The sequence below is a fragment of the Tachysurus vachellii genome, chromosome 8 (assembly GCF_030014155.1).
Source record: "Tachysurus vachellii isolate PV-2020 chromosome 8, HZAU_Pvac_v1, whole genome shotgun sequence".
Taxonomy (NCBI): Eukaryota; Metazoa; Chordata; class Actinopteri; order Siluriformes; family Bagridae; genus Tachysurus; species Tachysurus vachellii.
Genome location: NC_083467.1, coordinates 5,548,649 through 5,560,594, shown reverse-complemented (window position 1 = coordinate 5,560,594; position 11,946 = coordinate 5,548,649). Strand labels below are relative to the sequence as shown.

General features: G+C 36.7%; 1 protein-coding gene across 1 annotated transcript; it reads right to left on the bottom strand.

Moving 5' to 3' along the window:
- Positions 1-4,203: 4,203 nt before the first annotated feature.
- Positions 4,204-8,395, bottom strand: hce2l1 (high choriolytic enzyme 2-like 1). Its single transcript, XM_060877238.1, has 8 exons — positions 8,336-8,395; positions 8,043-8,094; positions 6,494-6,553; positions 6,174-6,326; positions 5,248-5,365; positions 4,731-4,909; positions 4,549-4,630; positions 4,204-4,336 (listed from the first exon to the last, which is right to left on the bottom strand). Exons 1-8 carry the CDS (start codon positions 8,393-8,395, stop codon positions 4,204-4,206), a joined length of 837 nt encoding a protein of 278 aa, XP_060733221.1.
- Positions 8,396-11,946: the final 3,551 nt, after the last annotated feature.

Below are 11,946 nucleotides of genomic sequence, written 5' to 3'. Positions count from 1 at the left end.
AAGCTTTATCTTATGTAAATGTTCACTGTGTGTACTGCAACAGCTATATGTGGTTGAAATGACAATAAAAGCTTCTTGACTTCACGTTTGGTTAACTGCAATGAACTAAGAATAATGTGTGTTTGTGTGTTGCAAGCATGATGCAATACTGCTAAATGACATATGGGATGAGACTGACGTGTCAAGGACCTTAAGAACAGAACAAACTAATCTAGTGTAAGCTGATTATTAGTGTGTGTCAAGCTTTGGATATGAGAGAAATGGAACATAGCATTGAGACCGCACACTGTGTGTATGTGGATTCACATATCAAGAGATGGCTGGTTCTTTGAAGCTTTATAAACAATTCATGGGATTATCTTTTTTTTTGTTTTCTTTTGCATTTTATCAATGATTAGTGTGCAGAGAAAAGCAACATTTAATAGAAAATGATTTTCAACATAATGCTGATGAATTGAGAATGTAACTGAAAAAAGAAGATTTTTTTTTTGGGATGCTGATCCTTTGCTCCTGTTTTCTGTTCCTCACCTATCTGTCACTCTACCTGTCATTTAACTTCCTGAGAAGTTTGTTCACATTAGACTGTGAGAAGCACGACGTGACGGCAAGAATCCGGAGAAAGAGATGGAGGAGAGGACGGATGAAACTGTCGAGCAGGATGACATTCCAGCGAAAGCGCACACACTAATACACACACAAATACACACTCACACACACACACACAGACACACACACACACACACACACTGCATTCAAACGTATAAAAAAAAGTGTTAAAATAATTATATGTATAAATAAATATAAAAGGTTAGATATAAAGTTAGATATTATTATCAGGGCTCTCAAGTGCCACGCATTGTATTGTATTTATCATATATTTAATATGCCGCAGCGCCCCAAATGTATCACCGCTGTCTCTCTATGGAACCGGGCAGGAATCAAGCGTCTCCCCTGGAATTCTTAGTCGAGCCTGACAATTATCAGCCAATCAAAAAAAGAGGCTACACAATATCCAATCAGAAAATAACACTACTGTATCTGGGTAAGATTTAACGCAACAACCAATGAAAAAAAAGCATATCCTGGAATTGTTCAGCATCAGCCTCGTTCACCCACAGAGAAAACCATTGGAGCTGCGAGCATCACTTTGAGCACAGAGTAAGTCATGATCTCCTGTTTTAATGTTACAACAAATTCACAACTTGTTTGACACAAACAATGACATTTTGACTGCTGCTAGAGAAAGTTTCCCAGATCAGCATCAGTTTTTTATGAGTGTCTGTAACTTAGCCAAATAAGCCAAGTAGTCTAGGCCAGTGGTTCTCAAACTGGGGGCCCTAAGATGGTATTTAAAATATGTCACTCTTGCCTGTCAAAGCTTGAGAGCCCTGTATTATACGATATGTAGATGGAATTAAGAATAAATCAGAAATGATGTAGCGAATTAATAGACTTTTTAAAATAATGTGTAACTGATATCTAAACGGGGGGCACGGTGGCTTAGTGGTTAGCACGTTCGCCTCACACCTCCAGGGTCGGGGTTCGATTCCCGCCTCCACCTTGTGTGTGTGGAGTTTGCATGTTCTCCCCGTGCCTCGGGGGTTTCCTCCAGGTACTCCGGTTTCCTCCCCCGGTCCAAAGACATGCATGGTAGGTTGATTGGCATCTCTGGAAAATTGTCCCTAGTGAGTGAATGAGTGTGTGTGCCCTGCGATGGGTTGGCACTCCGTCCAGGGTGAATCCTGCCTTGATGCCCGATGACTCCGGCACAGGCTCCCCGTGACCCGAGGTAGTTCGGATAAGCGGTAGAAGATGAATGAATGAATGAATGATATCTAAACGAATAAACTGTTACAGTATGCTGTACCAATATATACAACTGATGAATTTGACTGAATGAGCAGTGTTCCACTTGACAGTGTTTGCCACATAACATTCCAGTTCTAGCATCTGTGGACATGGCAAACAATATATTTTTCATCAATATAACATCTAATATAACATCTAGATCTTTTCTGAGATCTATTTCCAATGGTGGAGCAAAATACACAAGCTATTTGGCCACATTGTGTTTGGCCACACTCAATGTTGTATAAAAGTGATATTGCACTCAGAATTGTGCTGTGCTTTAATACTGTATATTTAGTACAAACACACTCTTGCTCATTTATTCACTCTCACTCACTCATTTTCTACCGCTTATCCGAACTACCTCGGGTCACGGGGAGCCTGTGCCTATCCCAGGCGTCATCGGGCATCAAGGCAGGATACACCCTGGATGGAGTGCCAACCCATCGCAGGGCACACACACACTCTCATTCACTCACGCAATCACACACTACAGACAATTTTCCAGAGATGCCAATCACCCTACCATGCATGTCTTTGGACCGGGGGAGGAAACCGGAGTACCCGGAGGAAACCCCCGAGGCACGGCGGAGGCGGGAATCAAACCCCCAACCCTGGAGGTGTGAAGCGAACGTGCTAACCACTAAGCCACCATGCCCCTCCTCTTGCTCATTTAATTTTGACAAAAAGCATGCATTATGTACCAAAATGAAAAAAAAAAATTGTCATTTTGATTTTATTTGAAAATGTCATAAATAATAAAGCTAATCACAGCTTGATGGAGTGAGATCTCCAAACATTTTCCACACTAAATAACCGACAGCTGGTTAATCAGCTTTTAAAAAATGAATTTTATTAAATATACAGTTAATTGCAGTAGCTTGATTGCTGGGTAATATACATGCAGTATTTTGCAGCCACAGCCTAATCAGTGTGGAAAAGGCTATTCATATGTCTAGCTGATATAAAGGTGACCGTCTGTATATCGACATTTTGCAACTTTCTCACCTTTTTACAAAAACTGTTGAAGCAGTGTGTAGTAATATGGTTGAAGGTATTACATAAAAAATATACAATCTGATAAGATTTTGGAATCATGATTGTATGATTAAGAGTTTAAAAATTGTGTCTTACAGTGGCTGTATGTAGCTGTTCCCTTCACAGAGACATTTTTTTTAAATACAACTAAACATTCTGTCTTCCCAAAAATTATTAAAAATATACAATTCTATGTAAATGTTTGGGTATTCCTGATCAAATTACAGAAATTTTTCTGTAATTGTAATATATGAAAAGAAGTAAACAGAACTGCTGAAGCAATTTAACACAGGACTGAAATAGGATTGAAATATTCCTGCAAATGTTAATTCATGAGTACTTTATATTTTATAATATTTAGTGGCATTTGCAGATGTTTGGACACCTGTCCAGTTGTAAACTCAGACTGGAATTAACCTATTTGTCTCCTATTTGAGGTTAAATCATTATGACTCATTAGGTTGATCAGGTCAGTAGGAGCTCTTGTACATACTCAAATAACTACAGTATTAGCTCCTTTAAACAGCTGAGTAAGTAACAGAAAATAAGGCTATAAAAATGCTACAAATGCTATAAAAATTATATATTTTTTGTGCTTCCAGTGTAAGTTTAGTGTAAATGAAGGTCAAACTCCTAGACAGACCTGCTCGCATGGTATGCTGGCAAGAAAGGCAACACAAAATCCTCAACAAGAATGTTTAGCTGACACATAAGCATTGTTCAAACATAGAGCAATGCTTACACAAACATGATCTGCATGGAAGAGTCATCAGACCTGCAACCTCATCACAAATGTGACATAGTCAAGGATCTAAAGAGAAAAATAGATTGGCTTCTACAACAGCACAATGAGCTGAAACCTCCACCATGAAATGCTGCAATAAATATAAGCTGAAGCTTTCAGAAAAGATGCAAATTGTGTTTGCAAGCTGCCTGACTTATCAGGGTGTCCAAACTGTTAGACACGCCACAGCTATCGTTTTTTCATTTTTCAAGTTCATCACATCTCAGGAAGAATTTCTTATTTATACAAAATATTTTGCTGCAGAAGCAAATGTGATCATTATTGCAATAAAAGTACCATACATACATTCTAAGTTGTAATATATACTACAGTACAAAATAAAAAGTGCCTTACAGCCTTTAGTAAATACAGTACTAAGCTTCTAGTACTGACTGAGCTTCTAATTTTATAAATTAAGCTAGTTTTATTCCAGAGCTTCTGTTCAGACAAGGCCACCTGTGGGATTGAAGGAAAAAACTATATTAATAATGATTTTTAAATCATTTTAATGATAAGTATATGATGAAAGATTTTTACGCACCACAGTTGTACAGCAGATTTATTTTGTGAATATCTAGTTGACTCGGTCCATCACGCTGGCCAATAGGAATGTTTGGATCTGGTTTAGGGATGATAGTTGGTAATCCGTCTTCTGAAAAAGCATATCTGTAAATGAAATTAAGTAAGAAAGAAAGAAAGAAAGAAAGAAAGAAAGAAAGAAAGAAAGAAAGAAAGAAAGAAAGAAAGAAAAAGAAAGAAAGATAAAAAGAACATTAAAAATATAATATAACAATATCACAGTAGGACCATAATAAAAATGTGACAAAGGTAACTGAAAATAATATTGTTATGAGTATTGCCATTTTCACATTGCTTACCTCCCATAGTGCATTACAGAGTCATAATCATATACGGTGTTTAAATTGTTTGTCTCATACTTTTTAAAGTTGTGCTTTTGACCTGCAGAGAAAAAGAAAATAAGAAATAACATTTTATTAAAAAATATTTTAGAGTGATTGGTGTAATAGTAGTCAGTACTATACTAGGTCATGAAACAAACCCTCAATGATGTTTTCCCACAGGATGGTAACGTAGCGGTCACGATCAGAGCGTGACTGCTCGTGAACAAAGCCGAGCACATGCATGAGCTCATGAGATGCTATGCCTGACCACATGCATGCTGGGGTCTGCAGTGAGAGTGGCTGTGGTCCTCCTACCCTGCCTAAGAATGACCAGCACCTGCAGAATCAATAATAAACACAGCTACAGTAATATAAAAAAAAGTATATAGTATATAGTAAAAGCCAAAACATCACCACAGCTGGAGAGTAAAAGACAATACATTTAAAGTGGACCTTTATTTATTTATTTTATATACATTTTTAATTTTTTTTATTAAGATGCTTGTGTATTGCAATTTCCCCAATTTCCCTTTACACTGGTAGTTTATGTCATCCCTTTTAAAAGTGCATTGGATACCATAACTAAGGGTTGTATGGATATTAGGAGAGTCTGGAAGTTGATCGAATTGTTATACATGTGTTGTTGGTTGACAGTTGTACTGTATCAAAGCTCACCCAATTCTAGGTTGAATATCAACGAAGTCAGCTTGATGCGTACGTGGTACAAATTTCACACATGTTGATGATGTGATGTCCTGTATTCCCATCTCGATTGTGATCCGGTCCATATTGTCTGCAGCAGTAAAATAGACATAAATATAACATGCATTATTATGGCAACCAGGAGCTGCCAGAAAAGATTCAATATACCTTGCTGTGGATTATATAGTAAGATACTGAACTTCTTCACTGCAGTTGTTTACACTGTTGTTCCAACAGAAGGTTATTCAGTTTGAAATCAAATATGGTTTGATGATGGTTGTGTAGAGCGCAGTCTAACATGCCATCCCATAAGCTCACACAGATCTAATTTGAGATCATATGCTACAGTGATGATGCCTGTAGCATATGCTTTACTTCATTTTTCAATTCATTCAATTATTCAGTGAGTACTGGTTTCCTGTGTATGGGGCAAGTATCCTATGATGAAATGATTCGTTATAGGATAATGGTGATCATTTTACAAGAACAATAAAAGTCTCGTTGATGTCCTTGCTAAAAGTCCTTGCTAACAGTCTAAACACGTTCTGCATTTTCACACTTGATTACCTGAAGATCAGTTGCTCTACTCTTTTTCCCTACATGTTGCATTAATGCACATACATTATCCTCATTATTAACTCTACTTATTGTCTTTTTCACAGATCAAAATGCAGATTTTATTATCTGACTGAAGCTCTACTCATCCTATCTTAGATCTTCCCCTCTTGCCATCTTGACCACAAAGCAACATTTACTTGATCTTCCTAGTATTTATATACATACCACAGAGCAGGGTAGGATGTTAACTGTTTCATTGTGTTATAAGTTACATCTACTGAGAAGTATCTGTCCTTCAATTTGCCATCCTACACTATGAAGATAATTATTTTTTAACCCACCATAGAGAGGAGAGATGGTGTAAGGAACGTAAACAAATCCATCCACCGATTTTGGCCAGAGGCAGTCTTGGTTCGGACACGAAATGGCACTTCTCATGCCAAAACTCGCAATGTCACCCTCACGAAAGGCAAAGCGCCGAAAAAGTGACATTCCTGTGGGAAAAAAATGTGTGGGTGTAAACTGGTTTTACATTGAAGGTATCTTTTAAAAGAACGCACATCTGAAAAATCATTTTAATTCTATAATTATATTATTGCAGTTAAGTTCTCCAATAATAAGACTAGCAGCTGTCTATCCATCAGTTCTGTTCAAACCTTACCATTGTTTGCTACAAGTATCTTGTCCATTGAGTTCATCTCATCCGGATGCAGAAACTCCTCTGAAATAACAAAATGGATAAATTACATCAACATGGAACCAACATGAAAAGATTAGATGAATTCACACAGAAATGTTCATATATATATATATATATATATATATATATATATATATATATATATATATATATATATATATATATAGTTTATTTATTTATTTATTTGTTTATTTATTGCATTTGTTTGTCACACTTTAATGTTTCAGATCATCAAACAAATTTAAATATTAGTCAAATATAACACAAGTTAACACAACATGCAGTTTTTAAATAAAGGTTCTTATTATTAAGGGAAAACAAAATCCTATCCCACATGGCTCTGTGTGAAAAAGTTTTTTAAAAAAGTTTACTTTTTTGGAAGGTGTGTGTCCCATTACATCTGGCATAAAAGTAACACTGCATTTCAGAAAAAGAACATCATACAAACAGTAAAATATGGTGGTGGTAGTGTGATGGTCTGGGGCTGTTTTGCTGCTTCAGGACCTGGAAGACTTGCTGTGATAAATGGAACCATGAATTCTGCTGTCTACCATAAAATCCTGAAGGACAATGTGCGGCCAAGGACAATGATCCAAAACACACCAGAAAGTCCACCTCTGAATGGGTGAAGAAAAATGAAGACTTTGGAGTGGCCTAGTCAAAGTCCTGACCTGAATCCTTTTGAGATGCTGTGGCATGACCTTAAAAAGGCAGTTCATGCTCAAACCCTCCAGTGTGGCTGAATTACAACAATTCTGCAAAGATGAGTGGACCAAAATTCCTCCACAGCGCTGTAACAGACTCATTGCAAGTTATCGCAAACGCTTGATTGCAGCTCTTGCTACTAAGGTTGGCCCAACCAGATATTAGGTTTAGGGGCAAGCACTTTTTCACACAGGGCCATAATTATAATAATAAACCTTCATTTAAAAAAATGCATGTTGTCTTCATTTAAAAACTGCATGCCATCACTTTTTCACAACACTGTATATGCTAAATTATAAAAAACATTGTAGTTTATTATGCTCTATACAAGTTTACATAATAAACCATATAGTATAATGTATAAACAAAAAGTACACACAGACCAGAAACTACAATCAAAAAAACAGAGAACACAAAACACAGCCTAACAATCTGGTTATAATCTGACTGAAGAATCGATCAAGAATCTATAATCATACCACATATAACCTCTGAGTATTCATACTACAGAGAAAAGAATGTAAGTTTCTTTGTTGATTGTGGCCACTTTAAGGATGTAAAGTTCTATGATTATAAATCAGAGGCCTAAACTAAGTTGAACAAAGTTATGAACTTAAAAGTGATGAGTACATTCTCACAAACTGGTACTGTACATACTGTACAGACACTGACAAAAACCAAAGATCAACATCTCAACATGAGAAGGAGTGAAGTGAAGGATGTGAATGAAGGAAACAAACACAAACACACACACAAACACACAACAATTAAAAACCAGAGAAACATTTCCAGAAACAGATTTTACCTGAATACCCTCGTTTTGCCCTCGTTTTTGCTCCATGCACTGCAGAGGAATTCTGGTAAGAAAAGGTAAGAAATGACTATTCTTTATATCAAAATTCACAAAAAAATAAAACTCATTTAAGAATAAATGCAGCTAAATTGTTTCAAATATATCTCAACTATATCTGAGCTATTGGTTTTTAGATCTCTTAAATTTACTACATGGTCCTTTGCACAGTACTATTCACTCAAAATTAACCACAACATTTCTATTATCGTTCATTAATGTTCATTTAACAATTTTAGCATTTTTACCTGCAGAGGAAGGCTCCAGCATTGCACCAGCATCACAAAAAAAATGGCTAAATGCAGCATTTTGGGTTTAGACAGCTTATGCAAGAAACCAAACTGAGTTTCATTTAAAGTTTGTGTTTTTATACACACACTCACACAGACACACACAGCTCCTCCCATATTAAAGACGCAAATACTGTAGCTAAACATCATTATTTATTATTAGGACAAATCCTTAACTTCAGGGAACAGTTTACACAATTACTATGTGCACTACAGCACTAGGTGTACAATTACAACGTGCACTGCTTTAACTTGAGAGATTGTGTCCTACATCAGCAGTTTTATGAGAAGCAGATTAAATTCACTGAGGCCAAATAACCAGCTCAGCAAGCTCTGATTGAGCACAATGCACTCGTAGTGTGTTAGTCACCACTTTTAGTGCACTTCATCTTAAGCTTACAAAGCTCAACCCTATGAATAACACACTCCAACATACATTTAACACACATTTTACAACATTTCATTTAATAAAACATAGGAAACACATGAAAAGACAATTCTTCTAAAATTAAGAATGTTTGAAAATTAAATATTTGGAGCAAAAAAACATATATTAACCATGATACATTATGTAATGGAATTACAATGGATATAAAATAAAGTGAAAAACAATTAGAAACCATTTTGTGAGGGGAAAAAAAAGGGAAAGATTCATATTCACAGTATCAGCATTGCACATCTTGACTTGGCAATATTGTCTCACTCTTTCTAACAAAAATTCTAGATCCGTCAAATTGTAAGGCCATTTCCTTGCACAGTCCACTTCAGGTCACTCCACAGATTTTTAAGTCTGGGCTCTGGCTAGATCATTCGAAACTTGTTCTTGTTTTGATTAAACCATTCCTTTGCTGATTTGGATGTATGCATTGTCATTTAGCATTAAAATTGACTGGTATTTTTAGCTACTCATGATTCCCTCCACCTTCATAAAGGCCACATTTCTGGCTGAGGAAAAGCAGCTCTAATGCTGTCACCATCATGCTGTACTGTGGTGTTCTTTTTGTGAAGTGCTTTATTTGCACCAAAACACAGGTGTTTCTTCAGCTCCTTTAATGTTGCTGTAGGTCTCTTTGCAGCCTCCTTGGTAGGTGTTTGGTTTGTCTTGACCTTTGAAGGGATTTTTGAGGGACGCCCTGTTTTTGATGATGTCACTGTAGTGCTCCATTTTCTTCATTTGTTGATGATAGCCTTTACATTGTGCCATGGAACATCTAATGTATTGGAATTTGTTTTTTACCCCCTCTCCTGATCAATATTTTTCAAATGCCAAGTGTGATACTTTCTCCAGCATTTTTGCTAACACTTTTATTCCACTAGGGTTTCCTGCATATGCACGGGCAGGAGTGTGTGAGAGTGTGTCTCTCCTAAACATTATACATGCTGACCCCACTGAACAGTGTCAAAGAAGGTGTGCTAATGAGCTGATTAGCCAATTCAGGTGTGTAAGGAAAGCTAAACGACTGCAGGATACATCTTAAGCCACTTTTCACACTTTTGCTTTAAGCAGGTAACTATATTCAGAGTGTATCTTAAAGAAGAGTACTGACCTTGAAATGGACACACAAGATGCTCCACATAATTCCTCTCAACAATGCAAGGTATTATTTTTTTCAGGTACAATGCTGCAATATTAAAATACTAGCTGTTATTCCTTTGCACACACATGCAAGAGAGGCAACAGAAAAACAGACAAGTGCTACTATTAAGTGACTGTAGTCTGTGTTAGCACTAGCCAATTTGGCCATTCTTTGTTGACATTTTTCATCAGTGAGGCATTTCTGCCCATAGACCTGCTGCTCACTGAATGTTTTTACTTTCTTGCACCATTCTGTGTAATCTCTATACACTGTTGTATATGAAAATTACATGAAATCCGCAGTAATGTAAATACTCATCAGCCCATTTGGCACCAAATGATTGGTCAAGAAGAGATCATAGCTTTACTTCATTAAGATGTTGGACATGAACATTAACAGAAACTCTTGTTTTGGATTGCATGATTATTACTAAATTCAGTTTTCACTGATAATTTAGCATGGCACAGCCAACATTATAGTACCCTGAGAGTCATTATGAAACCAGTTCAAAATCAGTGTGCTTTTGTGACTGGGGAATTGTATGTAAGTGTGTGCTAAATTCAATTATTATTATTATTTTTTTTTTTAAAGGATTTGCTAAAAAGGCTCAAAGATGCAGCTTCTAAGCTGCAGAGCGTAAAGGCTCAATGGGAAGAAATACGCATGGAAATTCAGCAGTGGTAAACACACGCACACAAACATGAACAAACATTGTGTGTTGTTCAGGTCTGGTATTTTTATTAATGCTTTGTAAAATTTGTGTGCAGTCGAGAAGAAATGGATTGCAGGATGTTGTTGCTTCTGCATTTGGATGATCAAGTGTGTGAAGCGCTGATTGAGCTGGAAGCTGTGAAGCAGGAAAAACAGATATTGATGCAACTTATTCAGACGATGAACGCAGAAGCTCGGTATAAACCACACAACATTCAATCAGTCATGTTTTAATATCTCTACATTTAATCTGTGCGTCACTTCTAATAAGCACCAGACTTTAGAACAAGTGTACAGTATCTTATTCTGACATTCTATATCGAGGCATAAAAAATATCATGTTTTGCAGGGAGATGAAGCTAAACAGCGTCTCTGTGAGTGTGATGCAGCAACAGGAGGAGGCACTGCTAGAGGAGGAGAACAAGCTGAAACTGCAGTGTGAACATGTAAAGAAAATGCTGGATGTTCAGGAAAACTTTTAGTGTACTGCGAATGAATGTAAAACAGACATTAAACCCATGTGGTATGGACTACTGCAAAATATGAATGCTTTTGGAAACAATAAATGCCCTAAATGCAAGTTGGACTTGAAATATTGTTTTAAATTCAAATAAGTTTTATACATGCATGATAGAATTCTGTAAATAAAGAATTTAAGTAAGTATACAGTGTGTATATTGACCTTAATAGAACTTTAAAGAGAATTTAAACAAATAACAATACCATCTATGGATATTGCCACACAAATGACTGTACAATAAATGTTATTTTGGACTAAAATATTAGTTAATGTCCTGTGGTGGGTTGGCACTCCATCCAGGGTGTATCCTGCCTTGATGCCCGATGACACCTGAGATAGGCACAGGCTCCCCGTGACCCGAGGTAGTTTGGATAAGCGGTAGAAGATGAATGAATGAATAATAAACTGTGTCTAATAAACCTTCCAAATTCTTCCCTTGGTGACAAGCAGCTGCTTTTATCTATGATTATGAGTCCCACAGTGATTACAGATTTTCCAGCTAGGGTAATGACACTAATTAGGACACTCATCAGGATGTTTTTAGCCTTCACACATTAAGGTGGTTTGAGTGAGGGAATTAATGTAGTAAAAGAAATGTTGGCCCCCGTTCATATCTATATTTGGTGCTGTCCACTTGCTATCACATCACACAAGACATGATAATGGCAGGTTAGAACAAGGCCTAACACCCATTCCTCAGTAATGTTTTAATATTTTGCACTGACAGAACATTTGCCTTAACCTGCATCTTTGGTGTGTTG

Bases quoted from the DNA above. Each gene is read 5' to 3' on its own strand.
- hce2l1 (XM_060877238.1), bottom strand. From the start codon at position 8,395: ATGCTGCATTTAGCCATTTTTTTTGTGATGCTGGTGCAATGCTGGAGC. The intron at 8,095-8,335 runs GTAAAAATGCTA...TTTTCTTACCAG, and splicing joins GCTGGAGCCTTCCTCTGCAG to AATTCCTCTGCAGTGCATGG. The intron at 6,327-6,493 runs GTAAGGTTTGAA...TTTTTCCCACAG, and splicing joins GATACTTGTAGCAAACAATG to GAATGTCACTTTTTCGGCGC.